This window comes from Peromyscus eremicus, chromosome 19, assembly GCF_949786415.1.
Source record: "Peromyscus eremicus chromosome 19, PerEre_H2_v1, whole genome shotgun sequence".
NCBI lineage: Eukaryota > Metazoa > Chordata > Mammalia > Rodentia > Cricetidae > Peromyscus > Peromyscus eremicus.
The window spans coordinates 50,765,727-50,790,079 of record NC_081435.1 but is presented as its reverse complement, the minus strand read 5'-3'; the positions used below and the strand labels follow the sequence as shown (position 1 = coordinate 50,790,079).

At 42.3% G+C, this 24,353-nt stretch overlaps 1 protein-coding gene across 2 annotated transcripts in view; it reads left to right on the top strand.

Moving 5' to 3' along the window:
• Piezo2 (piezo type mechanosensitive ion channel component 2) overlaps positions 1 to 24,353 on the top strand; it is a 368,019-nt gene that overhangs the window by 323,827 nt on the left and 19,839 nt on the right. For both annotated transcript variants that reach the window (XM_059246283.1, XM_059246284.1), the window contains 9 exons: positions 1,862 to 1,921; positions 5,523 to 5,689; positions 8,076 to 8,242; positions 13,464 to 13,631; positions 16,099 to 16,506; positions 17,165 to 17,423; positions 19,555 to 19,737; positions 22,340 to 22,592; positions 23,756 to 23,888. In XM_059246283.1, coding sequence (XP_059102266.1) covers positions 1,862 to 1,921; positions 5,523 to 5,689; positions 8,076 to 8,242; positions 13,464 to 13,631; positions 16,099 to 16,506; positions 17,165 to 17,423; positions 19,555 to 19,737; positions 22,340 to 22,592; positions 23,756 to 23,888 — 1,798 coding nt within the window. The remainder of the gene's footprint in view (positions 1 to 1,861; positions 1,922 to 5,522; positions 5,690 to 8,075; positions 8,243 to 13,463; positions 13,632 to 16,098; positions 16,507 to 17,164; positions 17,424 to 19,554; positions 19,738 to 22,339; positions 22,593 to 23,755; positions 23,889 to 24,353) is intronic.

Genomic DNA, 24,353 nt, shown 5'->3' with positions numbered 1-24,353 from the left:
ACTAGCTGAACAAAGATAACCAAAGTACTTCAGCCCAGTATCTTACATTTTGAACGGGTATGTATCCTAGTGTTTAAATGTAAGAGAAGGATTTTAAAAAAACACCTTAGTGTATTAATAACAGTGGCTGCTTTTTAGGAGAGTGGGAGTTAAATGATGTGACTAAAGGGACCCCTGGGTTTATCTGCTATAGTTTGATTCTGTACAAGGATAATGTAATCATGGAGTCCTTATGAACTTAAGAAAGTCAAAGAATCAAAACTTCTCATGTAACTAATTATACATTTTGTTCATTTTTACCTTCCTTCTCCCAGTATGTACTGGTGGCTTTAACTGCATTTTATTGATTTGTTTACAAAGATAAATTTAATCTACACCCACTATAACAATCCAAATGGTAGAGGGAGATCCAGCAGATGGAGATGCATGCACATACACACACACACACACACACACACACACACACACACACACACACACACACAATCAGCCTCCAGGAAAGATGCATCCTATCCAGATGGGGCATTGGCCTTCTCCCCTTCTGCAAGTGCATATTATTTGTTCATTAGCTTTTCGGAACTGAGTTCATGTGCACAAAGGCATCTTGTACTTTCATTAGTAATGTATCATGAACATTTCTCCAATTAACTATTCATGAAACTGCCGGGCTTTTTTAATGGCTATAAAAGGTTCCATAGTACAGATATGCATAATTTATTCAATCATTTAACCATTAATGGACAAAAAGATTGCTTCCTGATTTTACCACAGCAAACAATGCTATATAATAGGTATCCTTGCAAAAAATTCACATGGAGTTATGTACATGGATATATTTTAAAGTATGGTAGAGGTTAAGAGTAACATGCACTCTTACAGAATAGAGTCTCAAAAGTAGGAAGACTGGGCTAAAGGATATGCCTCATACATTTTAATAGTTTTTCCCCACAAGTCTTTAGTAATTTATACTCCAATATGTCAAATAAAGGAAGGTACATTTCTTATAGCTTCATACCAAGGCCCTCACTGCTCTTTTTATTATTTTTTTTGGAGGGGTAACAGATGACTTATATTTTCAGTGGAATTTAGTCTAATCCATAACTAATGATACTGGGCATGTTTATTTTATATTGTCTATATAATCCGTACCTCCAAGTTTAAGGTCCAAATACAGCTATAATTGTCCTCTGCCATTCTGTTGGAATATTTCTTCTTTTCTTATTAATTAGGGTGGCTTGTATATCAGGCATATTGCTTCCTGTGCTGTGTTATAATCACACTTTCTTGTTCAATGCTTGTCTTCAGTTTGTGATACACGACTACCTAAACAACATGAAATCAGTTTGATATCAAAACATTCTGGTACTTGTAAAGTCAACATCTCACTCAAGAAAGTCTCTGCCCTCCAATATTAAGCAAATATTATCCTATATTTCCTCCTGGTTTTATTTGCATCTTGAATGTTTTTATTACTCTGTGCAGTAGAGATATATTTTCATACAATTGCATAGATGAGCAATGATGACAGGCCCCACTTATTTAAAAAGTCTTCCTTTTGTGTTAGAAATAAGCCGTAGTCAGCCACAGGCTCCTATTTTGACTTAGATATGACTTGGGAGTGTATTCTGAATCATTTCTATTGTCAAGCTCTGGATCACTGTTACATGCTTTTGCATTTCATCGCCATGGGGTTAGTTTTAATATTTAATGAGGCAAACTCCCCCCACTATCATGGCTTTATTCAGTGTTGTATTTGGTATTCTCAAGTGTGTGTTCTACCAAAAACTTTAGAATATTCTTTAGTCATAAAATTGGCACAAGACTCTATATAATGAAATGTCTTTTATTATATATAACACAGGTCCCGTGGAATGGGAAGATCGAGAAGATGGGCCAATCAAAAAGAAGTCCGATGGACCAGGTAACCTGATAGAGACGTAGATGAGCTTTGAGCATTTGAAAATGGCACTACCCTGTGTGGTAAGGAAGGCTGCTGCAAAGTAATGAAGCCAACAGTGAGTCTGGACCAAAGCTGAATAATCACAATCCTGTCCCTTGAAAGCCAGCAGATTATGAGAATGAAAAAAGAAATGCTTGAATTTTTCTTCTTTCTTTTTTAAATAGAACTTTTTAAAATGTACCTTTTTAACTGAGATAGACTAATAATACACCTACACATTTTGAAAAACATTTACAATGTAGGATCATGACATCAAGTTAATGAATGTTTCCATAATCTCAAACATTTGTCATTTCTTTGTGTGAAGAACACTTAGAATCCTCTCCATTAGCTATTTTAAATATACCATAAATTATTATAAGGCAAATATAGAAATAAGTAATTAATGTGACCAAATGTTGAACAACTAAGAACTATTACTTGTAGGAAAGTAATGGTGAATGGGAGAAAAAATAAGAGTAAGTTGTCAAAAACCTAAGTCCTGTTGGAGTATATTGGTGGCTCTTGCTCTAAGCCTTTCAACCTGCAGGGCCAAAACTTCCCTTTTATGTCTGTGAAAGCAGCTTGAGGTCTTCTCCAAATAAGTGTGGGCACCACATGCCTTGGTCTAGAGTTCCTTATAAGGAAATAAGGGAGGATAGGGAGATGGCGTGAAGGTTAGGAACCCTTGTTGCATAATCATGAGGACTGGAGTTCAGATCCCTGCACCCGTGTAACAAGACAGAAATCCTGCACAGGCTTGTAACTCCAGTTCCAAGGTGAGAGTTGGCTGGAGAGACCAGAGGATTGTTAGGACTTGCTGGCTTCCAGCCTAGTCAAGAAAACATGAGCCCTAGGTTCAAGGAGATAACTTGCCTGGGCAGAAGACAGGGAGTGATAGAGGAGAGCACTGGATGCCCTCTTCTGGCCTCTACACAGGGACACAGACACATAATGCACACACAAAATAAACAAATAATCAACTAAATAGGAGACCAGCAATGCAGAGAAAAATGGAGGCATCCGTGGAGTCTCTCACTTGAAATCACTCTTCTATGGTATCGGTGGATACCCTTCATCCCACTTCATGAAGCCATTCATCTCCGTCTTTGCTACTTGCTCAGCAAAAGACCCTCTGTTCTTCCTCACCTCCTAAGACCTGTGGAAGACCAAGAAAGGCCACAGCCAGAAAAGTCCTGAGATGGTAGCCACATAGGCAGGAAATGTTTCCATGGGGACATCAGACATCAAGATTCTGGCCCCAAACCAAGCTAGTGGGAACTCATGAACTTTAGACCAACAGCTATGGAGCCTGCGTGAGACTGGACTAGAGCCTCTGCATAAGTCAGACAATTATGTAGCTTGGTCTGTTTAAGGGGCCCCTGGCAGTGGGATCAGGATCCATCCCTGGTGCTTGAGCTGGCTTTTTGGAGCCCATTACCTATGGTGGGACACCTTGCACAGCCTTGATGCAGCAGGGAGGGGCCTGGTCCTGCCTCAACTGAATGTACCAGGCTTCGCTGACTCCTCATGGGGGTTGGGTTGGTGGCAAAGGCTGGGGGAAAGCAGGAGTAGGGATGAGAGGGGGATCTGTGGTTGGTATGCAAAATGAATAAAAAATTTCTTGATAAAGAAAAAAAGATTCTGGCCCCAATTGGTCCTCACATGTTGCTGTCTGCCTCCCCCCACCTCATTCCCCATCAGGTATGGCACTCGCTTGGAGGCTCCAGTCCTTGTTTGACCCTTTGAAAAGAGCAAAACTTTACTAGAAGTAAGCTTGTCCTTCCTCCTAGACCACTTGGTTCAGAGCAGTTGTGTTCCTTCATCATAAAGCCAAACTCCGATTCACACTGTGGCCTTTCAGTCAGAGAGGAGATTAGTGGGGAGCAAAGACAAGCCCTTCAGTTGTCATATCTGATCCCAGTAGACAAGGAGCCTGTGGGGCCGGCATGTGATTGAGAGACCATCAGCTTACCTAAGTGACTGAGACAGACAGACAGAACTATCTAGTCCTTCTGTTCAGGTTCTTCCTCACTGTATATAGTAAGAGGCATTTAATGATGTTTCATTATACCTGTGCATTAGCAAAGTGACTGCTGTAGACCAGTAGATAATCCTATCTGTCCACCTCCCCACCATAGTTGGAACACCTGAGGTCTACTTGTTGGAAATCCCAGCATAATACAGAATTGCTAATTACCACCCCCTGTCATCTGTAGACCTCTAGATAGAACTCTCCCGTGTAACTGCAACCTTGCCTTGAGCCACTTCTTCCCAGTCTTTCCCTTCCCTGGCCATGTACCGTGGCTCTACTCTCTGTTTCTGTGAGTATCACTGGTTTGGATCCCAAATGTAAGTGATATCATCTGGCGTGTGTTTTTCCACACCTGGCTTATTTAGTGCAACACCATGTCCTCTGTGGTCATCCAGGTTGTTCCTAATTTCCCTTCTTTTTAAAAGGTGAGTGTGGCTCCGAAGGGTGAGGTCACTGGTTGTGAAACCACCTCCAATCTTTCTGAGTATTCAAGGGCCTTAGACATAGCCTCTAGAGAGTGCTGGGAGATGTGTGTGCATGTTGTCAACATTTTGAACACAACTGGACCCTGAGCTGAGCTGAGCTGCTGTGTGACAGCTCTCCAGGATCTCCAGTCACAGCTACAGTCCAGGACAAAACTCACACCAGGCATCCCAGGGCCTCTGCTGACTGGAGATGATGGCTCCCATGTGTGGAGTTTTGTTGGTGACATAAAATGCCATCTAACTGTGTTAAGAAGATGGCTCAGTAGCAGTGAGCACTCCCAGCCCGTGAAGTGAGCTTTGCAAACGATAAGCTGGTTTGCCTGAGGTATGAGTGCAAGGACAATAAACAGGTCCTGCCAGTCATCCCTAAGATGCTTGTAGAAAAGCAGTAAAGGGCCCCATGAGACAGGCATGGGCCCTGTCTATTCTTGAGTTAATACTAGGTGAACCTTCGTATTGCAATCTCTAATTTACTAAACCTCTTCCAGTGTAGATTCTATATGCCACAGGCTCATCCAACCACATACCAAAATGTTTTTTGGGGAAAATGCATCTGTCCTGAGTATATATGGGCCTTTTTTCTGTCTTCCCCTAAATAATGCAGTGTAGCAACCACTTTTATAGAGTGTACCTAATGGCAAGTATTAAAAGTAATATAGAGATGGCTCAAACTATGAGGGCGAGTATATAGAGATTCTATACATAGAGTATAGAGTTTCACATATGTAAGCCACTTAACCATCCACAGAACTTGATATTTTCAGGGGTCTTGTTAGCCCCCAGGGACCCTGAGTGACTGACGTCTGGAGACCTGTTATGGTGGACATGACAAATCCCACCTGAGTCTGGCTTAGTCCTGCCATTGCATGTGTGGAGAACTGCACAGGTGCTTGGGCCTCAGTCCCCCTCTGCCTCTCAGTGGAAGGAGCCCAGCCCACCCTAGGGACATCCTGCAAAACCCAGATCTGGGGGTGGTATGCCTCACAGTGTCGCAACAGCACGGCCCTTGGCCGTGCGGTCGTGTTCCCTGCCCTTTAAACTGTGTCACGCTTCTCCTGCCTAGATAACATCATCAAGAGGATATTTAATATTCTGAAGTTCACCTGGGTCCTATTCCTGGCCACGGTGGATAGTTTCACCACTTGGCTCAACTCCATCTCAAGGGAACACATCGACATATCCACAGTTCTGAGGATTGAAAGGTGCATGCTGACCCGGGAGATTAAGAAGGTAATGCTGTCGACTGCCTCCCTTTCGCTACTGGCTACTTTCAGAGAGCTGTCAAGTCCACGTGGTTTGGACATCCCAGCCTAGAATGCATGGGGCAAGAGGAGTCTCAACTTTCTAAATTTTGGTTTTTGGATTTTGAAATATTTTCACCTACATAATAAAACACCTTGGGGAGGGAACCCAAATATCAACATGAAATTTGACTTCTGTTTCATCATCTACGTGGCCTGAAGGTAATTCCGTAGACCACTTCAAGTGTGCTTGCATTTTAACTGCGACTGTACAGGAGCGCTTGTGCAGAATTTTCCCCCTGTTGGCATCACGTCAGCACCCAAGGGGGTTCAAACATGGGCACGTTCGGAGTTCAGATTGTCAGCCTGTGTCCTGGTTAGTTGTTTTGTTGTTCCTGTTGCTCGTTTTTGTTTTGTTTTGTTTTCCCCCAACTTAGCATAAGTCAGAGCCATTTGGGAAAAGGAACCTCAAACGAGGAAAATGCCTCCATCAGAATGCCAGAAGGCAGGTCAGGATGACATTTTCCTGATCAATGATTGGTGTGGGAGGGCCCCGTTACATCACACCGAGGGTGATGCCACTCCAGGGTCAATGATCCTGGGTGGTGTGAGAAAGAAGACTGAGAAGCCATGGGGAGCAAGCCAGTGAGCAGCACTCCTCTGTGGTCTCTGCTTCTGCTCCTGCCTCCAGGTGGCTGCCTTGAGCTCCTGCCTGGCTTCCTTCAGTGATGCATTATAAACTGAAAGATTAAATAAACTCTTTCCCACCAAGTTACCTTTGGACATGGTGTTTAGCACGTCAGTAAAAACCTAACTAGACAGCCTTATCTAAAACTCTAAAATAAAATCCTTTCTTCCTAGCCGGCTGTTACATGACCACTTTGTTCTGTGTGTTGAGGTCTATTTCAGGCTCATAAACAACATGAACACACATGCACGCACACACACGCACTCACACACATGCACGTGCTCACCAGGAGTCCTTGTACTATCCCCAGTTTATTCATTTTATCTCTTCTATTAGAGTTCATAGGTTAGCTGTGCCCCATAAAGGATTATAGTTTTAATCTGAGAATTTTGATCTGAAACCTCCAGAAAAAAATGTAGGATATAAGGAGAGCTAACAAAATATACAAATGTTACATATGGTTTCTAGATTGTATTTAAAGGTAAGTATTTTCACACATATAGTTTTGTCAATTATACCTTAATTGGGTTGGGGACATTTTTAAAATATATAAAAATAAAATAAAAATTAATAATGAACATAAATCACCTAGCTGAAATTAATGTAATCGAAAGCATATTTGATAATTTTCTCTGCTAAGTTTGAGCCAACTTCTGGAAAAGTGGCTACTGTATCATACAGCAAAATTCTTCTCATGTAAAAATTATACCCAATATATTATTACCTTACTTTTTGTTGTGGTAAACTATCTGGGAAAAGCAATTGAAGGGTGGAAGGAGGGTTGTCTCACAGCTTGAAGGGCTATAGTGTGCCCTGGTGATGCCAGGGAAGGCATGGCAATGGGAGAGTATGGCATGGTCACATTGCATCCACAGGCAGGAAGCTGAGACAGAGATGAATGCTGCTACTCTGCTGGTCTCTTCGTGAAGGATACTATCGCTGTGATGAAACACCAGACCAAAGCCACTTGGGGAGAAAAGGGTTTATTTGGCTTATGCTTCCACAGCACCATTCGTCATCCAAGGAAGTCAGGACAGGAACTCAGGCATGGAAGGAACCTGAAGGCAGGAGCTGATGCAGAGGCCATGGAGGGGTGCTGCTCTGCTGACTGGCATGCTCCCTTTGTCTTGCTCACCCTACTTTATTATAGAGTCCAGGACCACCAGCCCAGGGATAGCACTAGCCACAATAGACTGGGCCCTTCTCTTCCAATCAGTAATTAAGACAATGCTTGTGTAGAGCCCGATCTTATGGAGGCATTTTCTTAATTGAGGTTCCCTCCTCTCTGATGACTATATCTTGTGTCAAATTGACAAAAAACTATCCAGCATAGCTGGATTCCTCTATATTCACTTTTTATTCAGCCTAGGACCCCAGCCCATGGAATGATGTTGCCAACATTCACAACTGGTCCACCTTCCTCAGTTAAACTTTTCTATAAATGCTCTTGGAGACATGTTAGAAGTATGCCCTAAGTGGTTCTGAATCCAGTCAAGTTGACAATGAGGATCAACCATCACATCTAATAATATTGACTAACACTAATGACCATAAAAGACCTGACATTAGTCCCTAAATTAACTAGTATCTCATCAATCCTTACTGTGTGTGCAAGTGCTAAGAGTTGTCAATATTGAGAACTGCTGGCATTGTTCAAACAAGTGCTTTGTGATCCCCTTTTCTACAGGGCAATGTTCCAACACGGGAAAGTATCCACATGTACTACCAGAACCACATCATGAACCTTTCCAGAGAATCAGGATTGGACACAATTGACGAGCACCCTGGAGCTGATTCCAGGGCCCAGGCAGCTCACAGGATGGATAGCTTAGATTCCCATGACAGTATCTCCAGGTATTTTGCTTTCTAAACAATGGGTTTGTTTTTGACAAAGTGAATGAGGTAGATGTCAGCAAATGTGAGAAGTGATTACATGAAGTGAAAGTTAACCAAAAACATGGGTGGTGTCCTAGGCCCTGCACATCCATACGACAATGTTGAAGGAATATTGTCCTGCTTTAGGCTGAGCTGGATAAAAGCAGACACCAACAGTGAACAGCTTGAAGTACTCATCTATACAACTGGCACAATCTGGAGGTTTATAAGATTGGGATTTTACTCATTACTATTTGTGTAGGGGCTAGATTTTTTACTGCCTTTCAAAATGGCTGTTTCACAAACTATCTTTATTCTAGCATTTTCTACCTTCTGCTGTTATCACTGATCTTTTCCTTTTCAGAACTGTTACTTCAAAGTTTAGAATAAAAATTTCAGAAATAATTCTGTAATCCTCCCTCTTCTCTGGGTTTACAATCACCCATGCATTGTTCACAGGAAGATAACAGTTGACTCAATGCTATGGTAGTGGTGCATTGAGTACATGGTGTAGCCAGCCTTGTTCCATCCTTTAAAACCAGATAAAATGCTCTGTGCCATTATTACCCATATTTTCCCAAACCAAAATTCATTTACAGAGTGGCTAAAAGGTGTGGTCTAAGTCTGTAAAAGCAGACTCAGGATCTGGTATGCAGAACCCAAGTTTTGGACCACCACGGTGTGTTATACTGTCTCTTGATGTCTCTCCCTTCTTCCCAGGCAAGTGTACTGTCCACCCAGGAAAGCCCTGGGAACCACTGCAACATGGTGTTCTAATCACTGATGCCCATTGCATAGGGCTGGCTAACCCCAGCTCACTGTCTTAGGAAAAAAATTGGCAGTGCCCAGGGGGACCATCTGACTGGGTGAACTGCACCATGCAATTATCTTATAGGCCAAGAACAATGACTCTGAAGATAGTTACGTATATTTTTTCATATAACAGCTAAAATAATCCCCTATGCTAGGCCAGGCCCTGAACTCAATTCTAAAACAAGCGTATAGAAATAAGAGTCATCCCCTGAGTGGTTTCATCTGAGAAGGCTCTGTGACACAAGGATGTTGCGTCCTCTGCCTGCTGAGGGAGGGCAGTAGACCCTCCAGATAGCCCCAAACTCATACTTCGTACACCAGTAGGCACAGTGGCTGCCGACCATACTTTTCCTTCACAAATGCTGGCTATGTTTCATTCTGGATGAAAGGGGGTAGAAAAGATACCACTTTATTGATACCAAACTCGAAAGTAGAAATTAAAAAATCAAAGGGACTGAAGATGTAATTCAGTTGGCCATTTACTTACCAAGCCCATGCAAGGCCCAGGATTTAATCACCAGCACCAGAAATTAAAAAGAAAAAAAACCAAACAAACAAACAAAAATCCTGAAAATCCGAATTATACTCATTGAAGAGTAGTTAAATAGAGAATTTCTTGCCTTGAAGTATAGTTTTCTGTCTGTTGCTGAATTATTGTCTTTGAGTTGACCAAGTAAAGAAATTCAAATACAACAAGCCACCATATTCGCCTTTGACACAGATCCAAATCTACTGATATGGAAAAAGAATTTGTTTTATTTACACAAATACACACCACACACACAAGCATAAATTATATATGCATATGTAAATATGTAAAAACCTCAAGTTTTAAAATAGTAGATTACTTCATTTAAAAAATATATACATATGTATTTGCCTATATTGATTTTGTGTAGAAAAAAAACTGTTCATGGATATAAGTCTTCCTCTCTTCCCAAATAGATACTCTCTTAAGGTCTTTTCAGGAATAGTAAAAGGATTATATTTTCCTCAACTTGGGAATACTCTAGTTATTTTTAAGCTGTAAAATCATAAATATTTCAGCTAATATGGTCTTCATGAAAAGAAGAAATAGTTGGGCTAGATTCTTCTTAGGGTTTCAAGGTCAAACATATTTTCCTAGTCGAGATGATGTTTAAGATGCCTTTTAATTCTAAATTAAAATAATTGTTAGAAGACAAAGTGCCCTAGTGGTAACATGTGTTTTCCATTCTCTTTCTTCCCACACTTTTGCACTTTTCTCAGACATAATTTCTGAAACTGGCAGTAATAGCAGCAGCTATAAAGAGGAAATGTCGATGAAAGCTCTCAATCCATTCCTAGCACTCGGTGTGTCTTGTGAGACCATCCCATGGTCTTTGTGAAAGGGAAGCTTTACTCCTCTTCTCCCACAGGTTTTGCAGAAGCACAAACTTACTGTTTATTTTATAGCTCATTTAGACATTTTGCAAACCGTAACTTCTGTCCTGGGTAGAAGGTAGAAATCCTCTTATTTGATGGTGTTCCAACAAATCTCTCTACATCTAGAAATCAAAGCATTTAAATGCAATCATCCTCTCACTAATTAATTTCTGTGTCATGAATTAAAATCCATTTTACCCCCATTCTTCTTAAGTGCTTACCTATTTCAGCCTAGCTCACAGTTTTTCCTCCCTTCATCAGGGAAGAGTGGGCTAAGGACCTGGTTTAGTGATACCATGCAGGTCAGTGTTGTGTGAAACACTAGATTCAACCCCAACTGCCCTAATAATAACAGGGATGATGATGCTAAATGAAGACTGCAGGGCAGATGTGCACAAGTGTGCAGTTGTGTGCAGACTGACAGGGACGAGATGGAGGAGGTAGGCATGTCTGGATGCCCTGGACACTCTCAATGTTGACTAATGCTGCTTCTTATGCAGGGGTACGTGAAGGTAAGTAAAAGAATCTTTGTTTCCAAATACACCTGCTTTAGAACTAAATCATAACCAAACCACCATTAAAAAAAAAAAAAAAAGATCATGGGAGCAATAGGATGAGCAGAACACTGAAATTCTCTAGAGACATTGCCAGATGGCTTCCATCCATCACCAGCCCGTCCGCCAGTCAGTCATGTTTCATAACACTTGCAAATGTTTCTCGGCTTCAGACCACACCTCTTTACATATGTGCATCTAATATAAACTGTATTTTTATTGTTTTTGATTCCGAAAAGAGTTTCAGACCAATGTGATTTACTAGTACAAAAGTTACACTCATATTCAACTGTAGTTATTCCCACGCACACAGTGAAGAATATAGTTATATGCATGTACATTATTTAACTTATTATACCTTTTCATTTTTCCTTCCTCAAGATATGCTGTCCTTTAATGTGGCTTGTAATATTTCTTTAATGCCTCCTTCTTACTTCCTTTTTTTCTTATTATCTTAATAAAGAGGTATTTTGTTACCTGGATCCCAAAGTTTGACAACTAAAAAGAAAGGTAGATAATGATGTTCATGTCTTTTGACATTTGAAGAAGTCATCTGTCATCTCCCAAAGGGAATATACAAGAATATATTTTCCCACAGAACTTAAGATTCTTATAGATTCCCTTAATGTCATGCATGGGCCTGTTTTAGGATAGCTGCTTTAGAAGCAAACTCTGAGAAAAAGGAATAAAAAAGATTAATAAAATATAAAGTAAAAATAAATATAGTGACAGACACGATTCCTATTTGTGTGATTTTTAATTACATAACAATTTATAATATGTTCAACTAAGAAATTAAATAATTGTAAATCAAAACTTAGGAGGTTACAGAGAAAAAAGACCAGTTCAAATAAAACCAAGCAACTACCTTTAAATATAACCTAAATAGAAAAACACGACCAGAATGAAAAATTAGGAGTCATGAGATATCACACTTATAGATCACACTTTTAGAAAACAATGTTAAAATATTTGCAAAATTATAAAACTGTAATAAATGAGAAGCCAGAAATCATTATAAATACCCTGCAATATATTTTGATTTTCATTTTTAACATGAAATAAAAGGAAATGCTAAATTTACTTTGTGAGAAGTTCATGAATCAACAAATTTCATAGTGGCTTCATAGTGGCTGAGCAACACTCCCAGTGTCTTCAAACAGAAATCCATCTCCATTGAGGTCTCAGGGAACCCATGCCCTGCGGAGAGGTAGCATGTCACTCAGAAGATTCTTCAGATACCTGCTCATTTGGGGCAGACAGGTCCGGTGACCATATGGCCAGCCTCCTCCAGTGTGGCCTGTTCCCTTTACAGCTTCTGTCCCAACATCCGTGTCACAAAAATTTCACATAGGACAACAGTAGATGGAATCAGAATGGGCATTTAGCAAATGAATACAGATCTCCTTTGATGGAAATCCTTGAAATCCAGGCTCAGCTGGTGAGCTAATTTCTAACAGTTCCTCGTAAAGTCGGGTGTGTGACTTACCATTGCTTCTGTTGCTGCTTTTTCTGAGGATCTTTCCCAGGTGTAAAGGGTGGCTGTCATTTGAAATCGGCCACCTGGAAGTTGCTGTGCCCCTTCTGTGGAGGCGTCTCAGTTCTGCTCTGCTATGGCTGGTCCCTTGGGTACCGGAAATGAGGGATTTAGTCAGTTTAGTCAATGGGTTCTCTCCCTCGGGACACCCACCCAAACTTGAAGCATGATTTGTAGTAGAAATTAGTTAAAGTGAAATATTAACCGACAAAATGTGTCTGGCATTGCTAGAATTCCTTTGTTGTTTTTTTGTGCCTTTTTATTTTTTTATGTTGGTTGATATCTAGCCACCTATCAGATCAGCGTCTCTTCTACATGCAAGGAATCTGGTTTGGCTTAGTCCAGATGAGTCCAGAAAAGGAGGTGGAAGACTCAGTGTGTGGTGGTATTCCTGAGCTTCCAGCTCTCATTGTGAAGAATGTGTTATAAAAACTAAAATCTTTTCTGCCAACTGTACATGCAGTTATTTCGGCATATGCAATTGAGTTGAGAATTGTTCTCCATGGACTTGGGCTTGCAATTCCAAAGAAAGAATACCCTCTTCCGTCACAAAAGAACCTATCACACTGCAAAGCTACAAGGATATGAACTTTGTAAGATGACTCCTGGGCCTTGTCCTCATACTGCTTTGTGTCTTGCCCAGAGAGTGCCATTTGGTAGCTTATCCCTAGCCAGTAAATTTTTTTTTTTTTCAATTCCAGTTTCTTCTGTTTATTTATCCCGCCGAACAGGTCCTTCCCTGTCCTGGAGCCCCCCGCTGCCACAATCGTCCTGTCGGTGGCGCTCTTGTGTGTGGTTGCCGCATGGCGGTGTGTGGGTCAGTTGTCCCTGTGTGACTTGGTGCACCGCCGGGTTTTTAACTCTGTGTTTCTGTAACTGTTTGCGCTGCTAGCTGCTACACTGAAGCAACCCTGCTGATCTCAAGGCAGTCCACCCTTGATGATTTAGATGGACCAGACTCTGTTCCTAAAACAAGCGAGCGCGCTCGGCCTAGGCTCCGTAAAATGGTCAGCATGGACATGTCTTCCTCATCAGCTGACAGTGGCAGTGTAGCATCCAGGTGCTTAACTTGTGCATGCTTTGTTCCGTACCTTCTACCCCTTGCCCGTGGATGTCATTGCAAATAGAAGTTCATGAGATGAATGCCATTGTTCTTTCTTTTTTTGCTTTGATTTTTAAGAATTTGCATGACTAACAAAATGCATAACCATAGCACTTTCTGTGACATAATAGTTTCCAAGACAACACTCCCTGAACTAAACTCTACCTTCGTTCTGTCTGTTAGGCATTCCTTAAAAACCCTGATTGGAAATATTGTGCTCCATTTTACAAATACTTTCCACTTTTAATTTTCAAAGATATATATCTGATATATATATATATATTATATATATATACATATCAATATATATTAGGAAAAAGTCTGTCAAATATAGCCATTTTCAGTTAATGCAAAATAAATCTGTCTATATTTGGCATGTATATCCTAACAGGAAAATTGAATATATTTTACCTTTGGCTTTTGAAAAGAATGTTATGTAGAAACATACATCAGCTTTATAGACTACCATCTGCCTTGTTTGGAAAGGATTATTCTGGGCTTATGTTTTCTCATTAAATCCTGCCAGAAAGCAACGTTCAGTTAGAAATGAAATTATCTGCATAGAACTGCAAAACTCTTACCCCACCCCCAACGAATCTTAGAGTTGTTACCAGGGACTCTGACTATACTGTGTTCATCCTGGCACGAAAATAACACAAACCAAAGCCAACTCTATTCTGATCTGGTAGTCTCACACAACAGAGGTATGTCTTCCTTTTGCTAGCAGTTGTCTGGGTTAACACTCTGGTATGGCCCACTGGGGCCTGGCATAGGCAATACGCTTTGTCTTCTGAGACATCCTCTTTCAGGTGCAAACTTGCTATATCCTTCCACTTTGAAGAGTCCTGAAAGTACACTCATCGCTAAGGCCCTCAGGTGACCCTAAACCTTGGAGAGTATGCTTATCATCATTTACAGGCACTTTGGAAGTTAGACCTAATGTGGGTCTGACTCCCATGACCTGAACATTCCCTGGGGTGTTGGTCCGTTCAATGGCTTCTTGGGAGGCTGTGTGTGACTGAGATAAGTCTTAGCACAACTTTGGTGAGGCCTCTCTCAGAGCCTTCTGAGGGGTGTGGAGGGTGGTGGGTAACAAACTTAGGACCAAAGCCCTGAGCTTGTTTAGCACATACATGATCACCCAGCGCTCTTGAGTTACACACCATTCATTCATCACTCATTAACATGCCTACACTGGTATCCTGCATTTGAGAATCTCTATGTTTGTGGAACCTGCTTAACTCACAAATGCCAGTCCGACAGCAACATGTATTTCAGAATCTGACGCGCTGTCCTCCTGCATCCACCAGATCCCAAATATCTGTCTCCTCTTCAGGGGCCAAACAGTTCAGAAAAGGCATGCTATGGGTTTCAGCATGCAATGAATTCAAAATGGCTGCTTTGTTTTCATTTCTAACCTTTCTTGCATGGGCTTGACCAGGAAAGCTAGGGAAAAGCTAGAAAGAAAATGAGGAGCACTGGAGAAACGCCACAGAGCAACCAATATAGGGAGAAATAATAAAAGCAGGGAAGTGTACATAGAGGAAGCTACAGGAAGGATGTATTTTAAAAAAGAAAGAAAGAAAGAATGGAAGAAATGAAGGAAGAAAAAAGAAAGGAAGGGAGAGAGATGTTGGCACGTGAAAATAGGAAAAAGCTCTGAGCTAGAGCAAGCGCCGAGAAGGTGGCCACCTTATGAAGAGACAGAGATAGGTGGCCCCATGTGCAAGACCAAGAACCCATGAGAACTGTCTGAGAACAGGAGAGAAGGTAAGGGTTCAGTGGGGAAGGTGCTTATCCCAAGAAGATAGAGGCAAAGAATGAGAAAAGAAGAAGAAAGAGATCAACATAAAAGACGAGGGATTTTTAAAGCATGTGCTTGTTGAGTTCAGCCAGTATCTGATGGATTCTGTCACCCTCAATGGGCCTAGGCAAGTCCCTTGTGCAGGACTGAGGCTAGACCACATCTTGGTCAAACACCTATGGAACAGTCAAGCATGGCTTCTCCTTTCCATATGCTCTCTTCTTTAAGGAGTGATGGCGGTAGGTATGCTATGCTCAATGTGTGCTGATTTGGAAATGAACCTGGAGCTCATGGCTGTGAATACTGATCCTGTTTTGAACACTTCTATGCATAGACTGGGTTGCTCCTAGCAGGGTGTGTGACTTGCTCTGGTTTGGAAGGATGCAATGCTAACTGTCCACTTTTGCATCTGGAAGGCTACTGCTTGCAGTTTCTGCAGACTGGGAGTGAATATCTGGAAGGAACAAAGCACATGGGATCCACAAAACGGGGGCGTTTCCTTTTCTCACGTGCCTGAGGTTTTTACTTGGGAGTTCTGAGGTGGTATCGTAAGGACTGGGGCAGGTTCCAAGCTGGTATAAATGCTAAGACAAGCTCTCTGCCCATCTTCTTTCCTAACAGCGAGCCCACACAGTGCACCATGCTGTATTCACGCCAAGGGACAACAGAAACCATTGAGGAGGTGGAGGCTGAAGCTGAGGAGGAGGTGGTAGAGGGTCTGGAGTCCGAGCTCCATGATGCAGAAGACAAGGAGTATGCAGCAGAGTATGAAGCAGAGGTAGAGGAGGTCAGCCTAACTCCGGACGAGGAGTTGCCTCAGTTCTCCACAGATGATGGGGATGTAGAGGCCCCACCCTCCTACAGCAAGGCTGTCAGCTTTGAGCATCTGTCCTTTGCCTCACAAGATGATTCCGGGGCCAAGAACCACATGGTAGTCAGCCCCGATGACAGCCGTACCGACAAGCTGGAGTCAAGCATCTTACCACCTCTGACTCATGAGCTGACAGCCAGCGAGCTGCTGATGAACAAGTAAGAGAAGGAAGCAGGCCTCCAGCTTTAGCTGGGAACTATCACAAACATGTGTACTCTAGTCACATATGCACAAAGCCCTAGACATACAAGGTAAACATACAATCCTGGGACAGCACTGTGACTTGAGTGACTGACTCAGCAAAAACTATCCAGTGACATTTGTATTCATACCTCTTTCTTTGATAAGGCCGCAGACAGGTTGAGCATCACTAATTTGAAAACCCAAGATACTCTGAAATACAAAAGAGCTCAAAAGCATCCACACAGTACAGGAGATAGATGAATTCATGCCCTTAAACTTTGTGTATACATAAAACCACTGGGAAATATTCTATAAAATGACCTTCAGATTGTATCAATATGGTATGTATAAGACATAAATTAGTTGCACGTTGAAATTTAATTTCCATATCTAAGATTTTTCATTATGTTATTTAATACTCCAAGATATGAAGGCCTTCAGTGTCTCAGACACTTCCCAGGTGTTTGAGACAAAGAATAAGCACCCTGTATGAGGTTGTCTTATTATATTTCTATGGATAAACACACACAGAGAGAAGGATGTGTAGATGCACAACCCAAGAGATCATCATCAGTGCAAGTCATTGATTTGGAAAAGGTGGAGACAAGTGTCCAATTGTGCTCATTCCAACAGGATGTTCCATGATGATGAGCTTGAAGAATCTGAGAAATTCTATGTGGACCAGCCCCGGTTCTTGTTGCTGTTCTATGCCATGTACAACACTCTGGTAGCCCGCTCAGAAATGGTGTGCTATTTCGTGATCATCCTTAACCATATGATCTCTGCCTCCATCATCACCCTCCTGCTGCCCATTCTCATCTTCCTCTGGGCCATGCTGTCTGTCCCCAGGCCCAGCCGGCGCTTCTGGATGATGGCCATCGTCTATACTGAGGTAGGCCATTCTGTTGCATGGCCGACTTACACTAACAATCGTTATCAGCAATAGTGGCCTAGGGCTAGCAATTTATACACCTTTTCAGCCCTCCCATCTTACAAAAGGCAGGTTCTGGTGTTGTTCACAATTAAAACACACAAGGAGACAGCTTCAGTGGGATTCAGTAATAGACCAAAGATTGCAAAATTTTTGAAGACAGGGCTTTGGAAGCCTTCCTGTGAGACCTGGGATATTAACCACTTTCACTATTACAGTCTTTTGCCAGATCAAGCAGAGTGTTCTGTATCAGTGAGTACCCAAATCATGGACTCAGAATTAAACAAACCGCAAAGCACCTTGAATACAGTCTGATGCGGTGGCACACATGTTTTCTGTCTTTCAACCTAAAGTCACTTTCCATGCATCCCAGCACGAACACTTGAAAACCTAAATGGCAGGAGGACATGTTGGAGATGAGGGACATACATAGGGCCTTGTGTTCCATCTTTCCTGTAAAATACAGATTGCAAAGTCCCATAAGAACTCCACCCCAGAGCGGGGAGGGGAGGCTCACAGGTGTTGTGCCCAGGCTTCTGTAGTGTTTGGAGTTGTGGCATTTATGATGAAGACCAACTTTCCTCCCAGACTGAGAAAGGAAAGTTTACTTTGAACAGCATTGTGGTGAATGTTTACAGTACAGTGCTCATGAAAGATGCGCCATTTCAATCTGGAAATACCGTAGGTTTGTGAGTAATTCAGGTCAGATGAAAACATTTTATAGCAAATGGTCTCAAAACTATGTGGATTAAGTATTGGTGGTATGTATGTCATAACCGTGATTTAAAAGAATGAGTGAGTGATTCACAGATAAGTGCATGTCCATTACTCTGACCTGTCCCTCACAGTCTGGCCAAAATAACCATTCCTGAACATCACTTCCATTACATCCCTCCAGGACATAAATGAATGACTCTGCTAAGGGAGAGGGTGTCATTCTGTGGACTGAACTCCACCATGTGGGAGAGTTTCTTAGATCCCTGTTCTTAGCTAAGTGAGTCACAGAGGACAACAGAGGGTAGAAATGGGCAAGAGATACATGGCTTGCATGTTGAAAATATTCTTGCTTAAGTAGGGATTTCTAATTTTCTATCTCAGAGTAAAGTAAATGAGAGATCCAGTTGACATTGCTTCCCTGTATAATGTGAACTGTGTGAAGAAACCTAAGAGCCATGCTGCACATGATAAAAGAAGTAGGGACAAATCTTTCTGTTTTTCAGTGGTTCGAAGAGGGATATGGAAGGAAATACAGTGGAGGAAAGTAAATGCTATATGCGTCAGACCTTCCTGGTGTATAGCTGAGGAGTGCTTGCCTAGTGCACACAAGCTCTGGTTTCGTCCTCAGCACCATATAAACCAGGTGTGATAGCCCGAGCCTGTAATCACAATGCCCACAGAGGCTGAGCTCTGGGTTCCTCTGCACCATATAAACCAGGAGTGGTGGCCCTGTGCCTGTAATCACAACGCTCTGAGAGGCAGAGGCACCTGGAAAAGAAATTCAGGGTCCCTTTGGAGTTTATGGGCTAAAACCCCGTCTCAAAAAACTAACAAAAGAAAAGAAAAATGATGTCTAACTACATTATAGCAGTCCCCTCAACACCAAAATAAATTAACAAAACCTCACCGAGCCTCCACTCCCAAGTGCATGGTATTTCAGAAAAATTTATAAATTAAAGCTTTATATAACATATAAATATGTCCATATTCAAGTTTTTCCTAACTTCCATATTTTATTACCTGGATAATTAAATGTATAATTAAGTCAACATAAAAACTGCCTCTTAAAAAACAGAAAATGACCAGTCATTCCAGTGGCAACAGGAGTGATCCAGTGGCTTTGCTTCACCATAGTTGATACTTTTAAATAATACAGCATTGCTCTTATTCTGGAGATGGGAAACATGCTACTAACACTTTAAACCCAATAGTTTTAAGATCATCATACATGGTAATAATACACTGCTCCACGTAGAGCATTTCCTCCACTACAACTGTGCAGCAGCCATGTTTTTTCTTAATTCTTACGTCACTATTTCTCATGTACTGCTATTCCTAGAAGGGATGACTTTTTATTTCTATCATCCATATGTAGGTGGCGATTGTGGTAAAATATTTCTTCCAGTTTGGCTTCTTTCCTTGGAATAAGGAGTTGGAATTGAACAAGGACAAACCCTACTTTCCACCAAACATCATCGGAGTGGAGAAGAAAGAGGGCTATGTTCTTTATGACCTCATTCAGCTGCTGGCTCTGTTCTTCCATCGCTCCATTCTGAAGGTACCTAGTGTTAACAGTTCATTACCCCATGTTGATAAGTTTTGTCTGCAATAGTGCTGAAGATCCTGAGCATTGGGACCATCATTGGCAGTCAGGCCAATGGCAGGGGTGAGCATTTACCAGCATTTGCAGAGCATTGCTTGAAGGAGATGTGGAGATCCTGAGCATTGGGACCATTATTGGCAGTCAGGCTGATGGCAGGGGTGAGCATTTACCAGGATTTGCAGAGCATTGCTTGAAGGAGATGTGGAGATCCTGAGCATTGGGACCATTATTGGCAGTCAGGCCGATGGCAGGGGTGAGCATTTACCAGCATTTGCAGAGCATTCCTTGAAGGAGATTCAGTATCATTTCAGCACTAGTTTAAGTCAGAGTGTAAGAGAACACTCAGAGACAACATCTTGTCTCCCTTCCCCATCACCCCTGCCCATCTTCTAGTGATACTGCTGTTACCAGGCAGTCTCTTATCATGTAGCTACAGCTGTGAGGAAGAGGCACATTAGGGTGAGTCCCGGACTACTGTGCTTATAAAATCTCATCATTGAGGAAGCTGTTGGCCCAATGGCCTGAGGAAGACCTGTGCAGAGCAATGCATCCCAGACACAGTCACAGTCACTCTTACCCTTTTATTTTATATACATACATTCCCCAACACACTCTCTCTCTCTCTCTCTCTCTCTCTCTCTCTCTCTCTCTCTCTCTCTCTCTCTCTCACACACACACACACACACACACACACACACACACACATTATATATGTATATAATATACATATGTATATGTATATAATACATGTATTATACATATATATGTTCCCTTTTATTAAACATAGATTCTTTTCTTGTACAATATAATCTGAATGCAGTTTCCCCTCCCTCTACTCCTTCCAGTTCTTCCCCATCTCCCCTCCCATCTGCATCCACTCCCTTTCTGTCTCTCATTAGAAAAGAACAGACTTCTAAGAGATAACAACAAAACATAACAAAGTAAAACAGCTAAAATGAAAACCATCATATTGAAGTTGGACAAGATAAGCCAATAGAAAAAATAAAAGAGCCTCAAGAGAAGGCACAAGAATCAGAGACCCACTCATTCACACTTCACAAGTCCCATAAAAATACTAAACCAAAAACTACAATATATATGCAGAGTTGCAGACCTGTGTAGGTCCAACGATTGCTGCCTCAGTCTCCGTGAGCTCATATATACTCTGCTTAGCTATTTTAGAGGGTCTTGTTCTCCTGGTGTCCTCTGTCCCCTCTGTATCCTCCACTCCTGCCTCCTCTTCTGAGTGTTTCCCTGATCTCTGAGAGGAGGGATTTGATGGAGACATCTTGTTTTGAGCCATGTGTTCCAAGGTCTCTCTTGAGCATAATGTCTGGCTATGAGTCTCTATATTTGTTCCCCTCTGCTGCCTTTTTCCAACAGCCATGTGGATGTTTTTCTTCTCACGTACTGCAAGTTGCAAACAGGAAATCTATTAACAGAAACAAGCCAGTCCACTATAATTGTGTACAAATCACTATACAGCTTATTTCAGAGCTGCTGTGCCTGTTGTCATGGTCTTGCTTTTTTCTACCTTGCTTCCTTTTCCAAAATATTTTAAGTTTATAATTCATTTAATCAAATCACGTCTTTGTCAGCCCTTATCAGATCCATTTTAGAATAAAACTTGGAGCTTTGCTTTTCTGTTCCTTTTGTTTTCATTTTTAATCTATCCAGGGCCTTGCTCAGCATCCAAACTTGGCCCAGAACTCATTATGTAGGCCAGGCTGTTATCAAAGTTATGATCCTCCTGCCTCAGCCTCCTGAATTATAGGGTGACAGGCATGTACCACTATGCTCAGCTTTCTTGTTCTTTTAACTGTGACACACAGGGAGGAATAGGCCAAGGCTTGAGGAATAAATGTAAAGACAGAGCATCTGGGGTGATTCACACACAGCTGGGCCACATTACATGCAGGTCATGTGTGGTCCAAACAGGGTCTCTCTCCAGCAAAACCCAGGGGTTCTCAGCCTCTTGATCTGTACAGTATTTCCCTCTTTAAGAGCTCTTTATCCCCTTTTCTTACAGCATAAATCAGGATCTGCAGTAGGCACCAGAATCTTTGCCTCATACCTGGTCAACCAACTTTGAGTAGAATATTGGCAGTTTTGTTCTGAGTCTTGAGTAAGCCAAGGCTCAGCCCACCCATGTGGGCTGGGAGAAGGACAGAGTCATCCTCCAAAGTGGAGGAGATACTTGTAATATGGGATGCTAAGGTTGAGTTCACCTGTGGATAGTAAGCGAGCCAAGGCTATTTCTAGTGAGTACTCTGATATGTTCCAGAAGGTTCTAACAATCACGAAGCTATCATTTCATCCTTACTCTATCTGCCTAACTTTACCTACCTTGTCTTAGCTAATTATACAAACTCTCTTCACCAACAACCATCTCCACTCTCCTAGGACACTCACACAGTTCTGTACAAGCTTCCTTAGACACACCTCCCTTGGATTTCCAATTTCAAGGGATTGGATGTTGGAATCGATACTGTAAGAAAGACAGCCAGTTGGCCCACCTGAGATGCTAGCCTCAGCTGTCACCTTCTCTGTTTCTCAGTGTCATGGCTTATGGGATGAGGATGACGTTGTTGACAGCGGCACAGACAAGGGGGAGTCTGATGATGAGCTCTCCCTGGATCACGGCAGAAGAGGCTCCTCAGACTCACTGAAGTCCATCAACCTGGCTGCCTCTGTGGAGTCTGTGCACGTGACCTTCCCAGAGCAGCCGGGGGCCATCCGGAGAAAACGTTCCTGCAGCAGCTCCCAGATCTCCCCACGGTCCAGCTTCTCTTCAAATAGGTCCAAAAGAGGTATCTCTTCTATGGCCTGTAGGCAGAAATAAGCCCCAGACAGTCTTCTTTTTCTGGTGCCTCTGCATCTGAGGAGGGAAGTGGGTGGGTGCTCTCAAGAGAAGCTATTGTAATATGGAAGAATCATGCTTTGGCATCAGACAGACCCAAGTTCGGATCCTGTTTCAGCTATGTAGCTTCCTTCATTGTTCAAGATGTGTGAGTCCCTCCAGGGACCAGGGCTTCAGGTAATAGAAGAAGACAGCCTGCACACAGCCTAATGTGTAGCAACGTGAGGCATATGATAATGTATTCATCAACTATAAAAACCTCCGCTGGGTATGATTGAAAATGGATTTAAAATTTATCAGTGGAGATTTGGGAGGGAGATACTGGGGACTGAATCCAGAGTCTCTCTCACATTGTGTACTAGGCAGGTGCACCACCACTGGGCTCTATCCCTACCTCTTTCTGTTTTACTAGTTTGTATTCTGAGTTATGTCTCCCTTCATTCCACTGGCTGGCTTTGAACTCTGTAGCCTAGGAGGGCCTTGAACTCTCAAATCCTCCAACTTCAACCTCCCAGATAGCTATAATTATAAGCATGTGCCACAAGGATCAGCTTCAGTTGGGGACTTTTAACAAAACTGTGTGGTTATTTCCTAGGCTGGTTATTGATATCTTACTCAACACTGCGTATGGTCAGAAAGTTGCTGTTTGGAAGTACTTGGGCCTTGGTAGTCATGGGCTCGTGTCTGATGCTTCCTCAGGACCCATGCATTTATCTTCAAAACCTGCTTTTGAGGCACATACTGGGAGACCAAGTCATATTGGTTTTACAGTTGGAGAAATTAGGATACAAAACTAAGTCTGAGTCACGCACCCCCATCTGGAAAAGCCAAGACCTAGAGCATTACTGAAAACAAGTAAAATTATTCCCCTACATGTTTCTTCCTGAACCATGCAGAGAAGACCTACCGGGTATGAACCCACACATCTGTTCCAGCCTCATGGCAGCATAGAGGTTCATTTCCTAAACACTCAGTAGTCACTCTTAAAACCACATGTGCCTTGCGTCCTCTAGTGCCAACAAAGCCAACCCTATGCCCAAATGGATTTCTGTTGACAGATCCACTGGGAGCCTTTAAGTCTGTGATTTCTCTTCTTTTTCCTGCTCTTTCTAGGTAGCACAAGCACCCGAAACAGTAGCCGGAGAGGAAGCAGTGTTTTGAGCATTAAACAGAAGAGCAAAAGAGAACTTTACATGGAGAAGCTTCAGGAGCATTTAATCAAGGCAAAGGCATTTACCATAAAGAAGTGAGTGAGTAGAAACATGTGGGCCATGCACTTTGACTGATCTGGGGAACTGGTGCCAATGGCTTCCTATAAACCAGAGGTGAAGAACTCAGTGAAGAGCTGTGACGACAGGATAAAGTGATGCATGGTTACATTGCTTTAGGAACATCTGTCAGTAAGTGCCTAAGTCAAGGGTTCACTTTATAAGCTTTCAGGCTTTGCTTCTGAAAGCCCAGCAAGGCAGAGAGGAGCATGAGGTTCACATTGGATGGGAGCCATGATGCCCTCTTTCCTCCAGAGGTGGAGCTGCATGGCATAGGGCCAGGCTACTTAGTATCCTACAGTTAGTCCCTAGCCTTCTTCACAGGTCCCTCTACTTGTTGGTGATTCACAGAGGCAATGTCCAAGCACCAGCATGGAGAAAGACAGAACAGAGCTGGGGTTGTGATGTGAACCAAGCAAGGGCCAGCCCAAACCATAGATAGG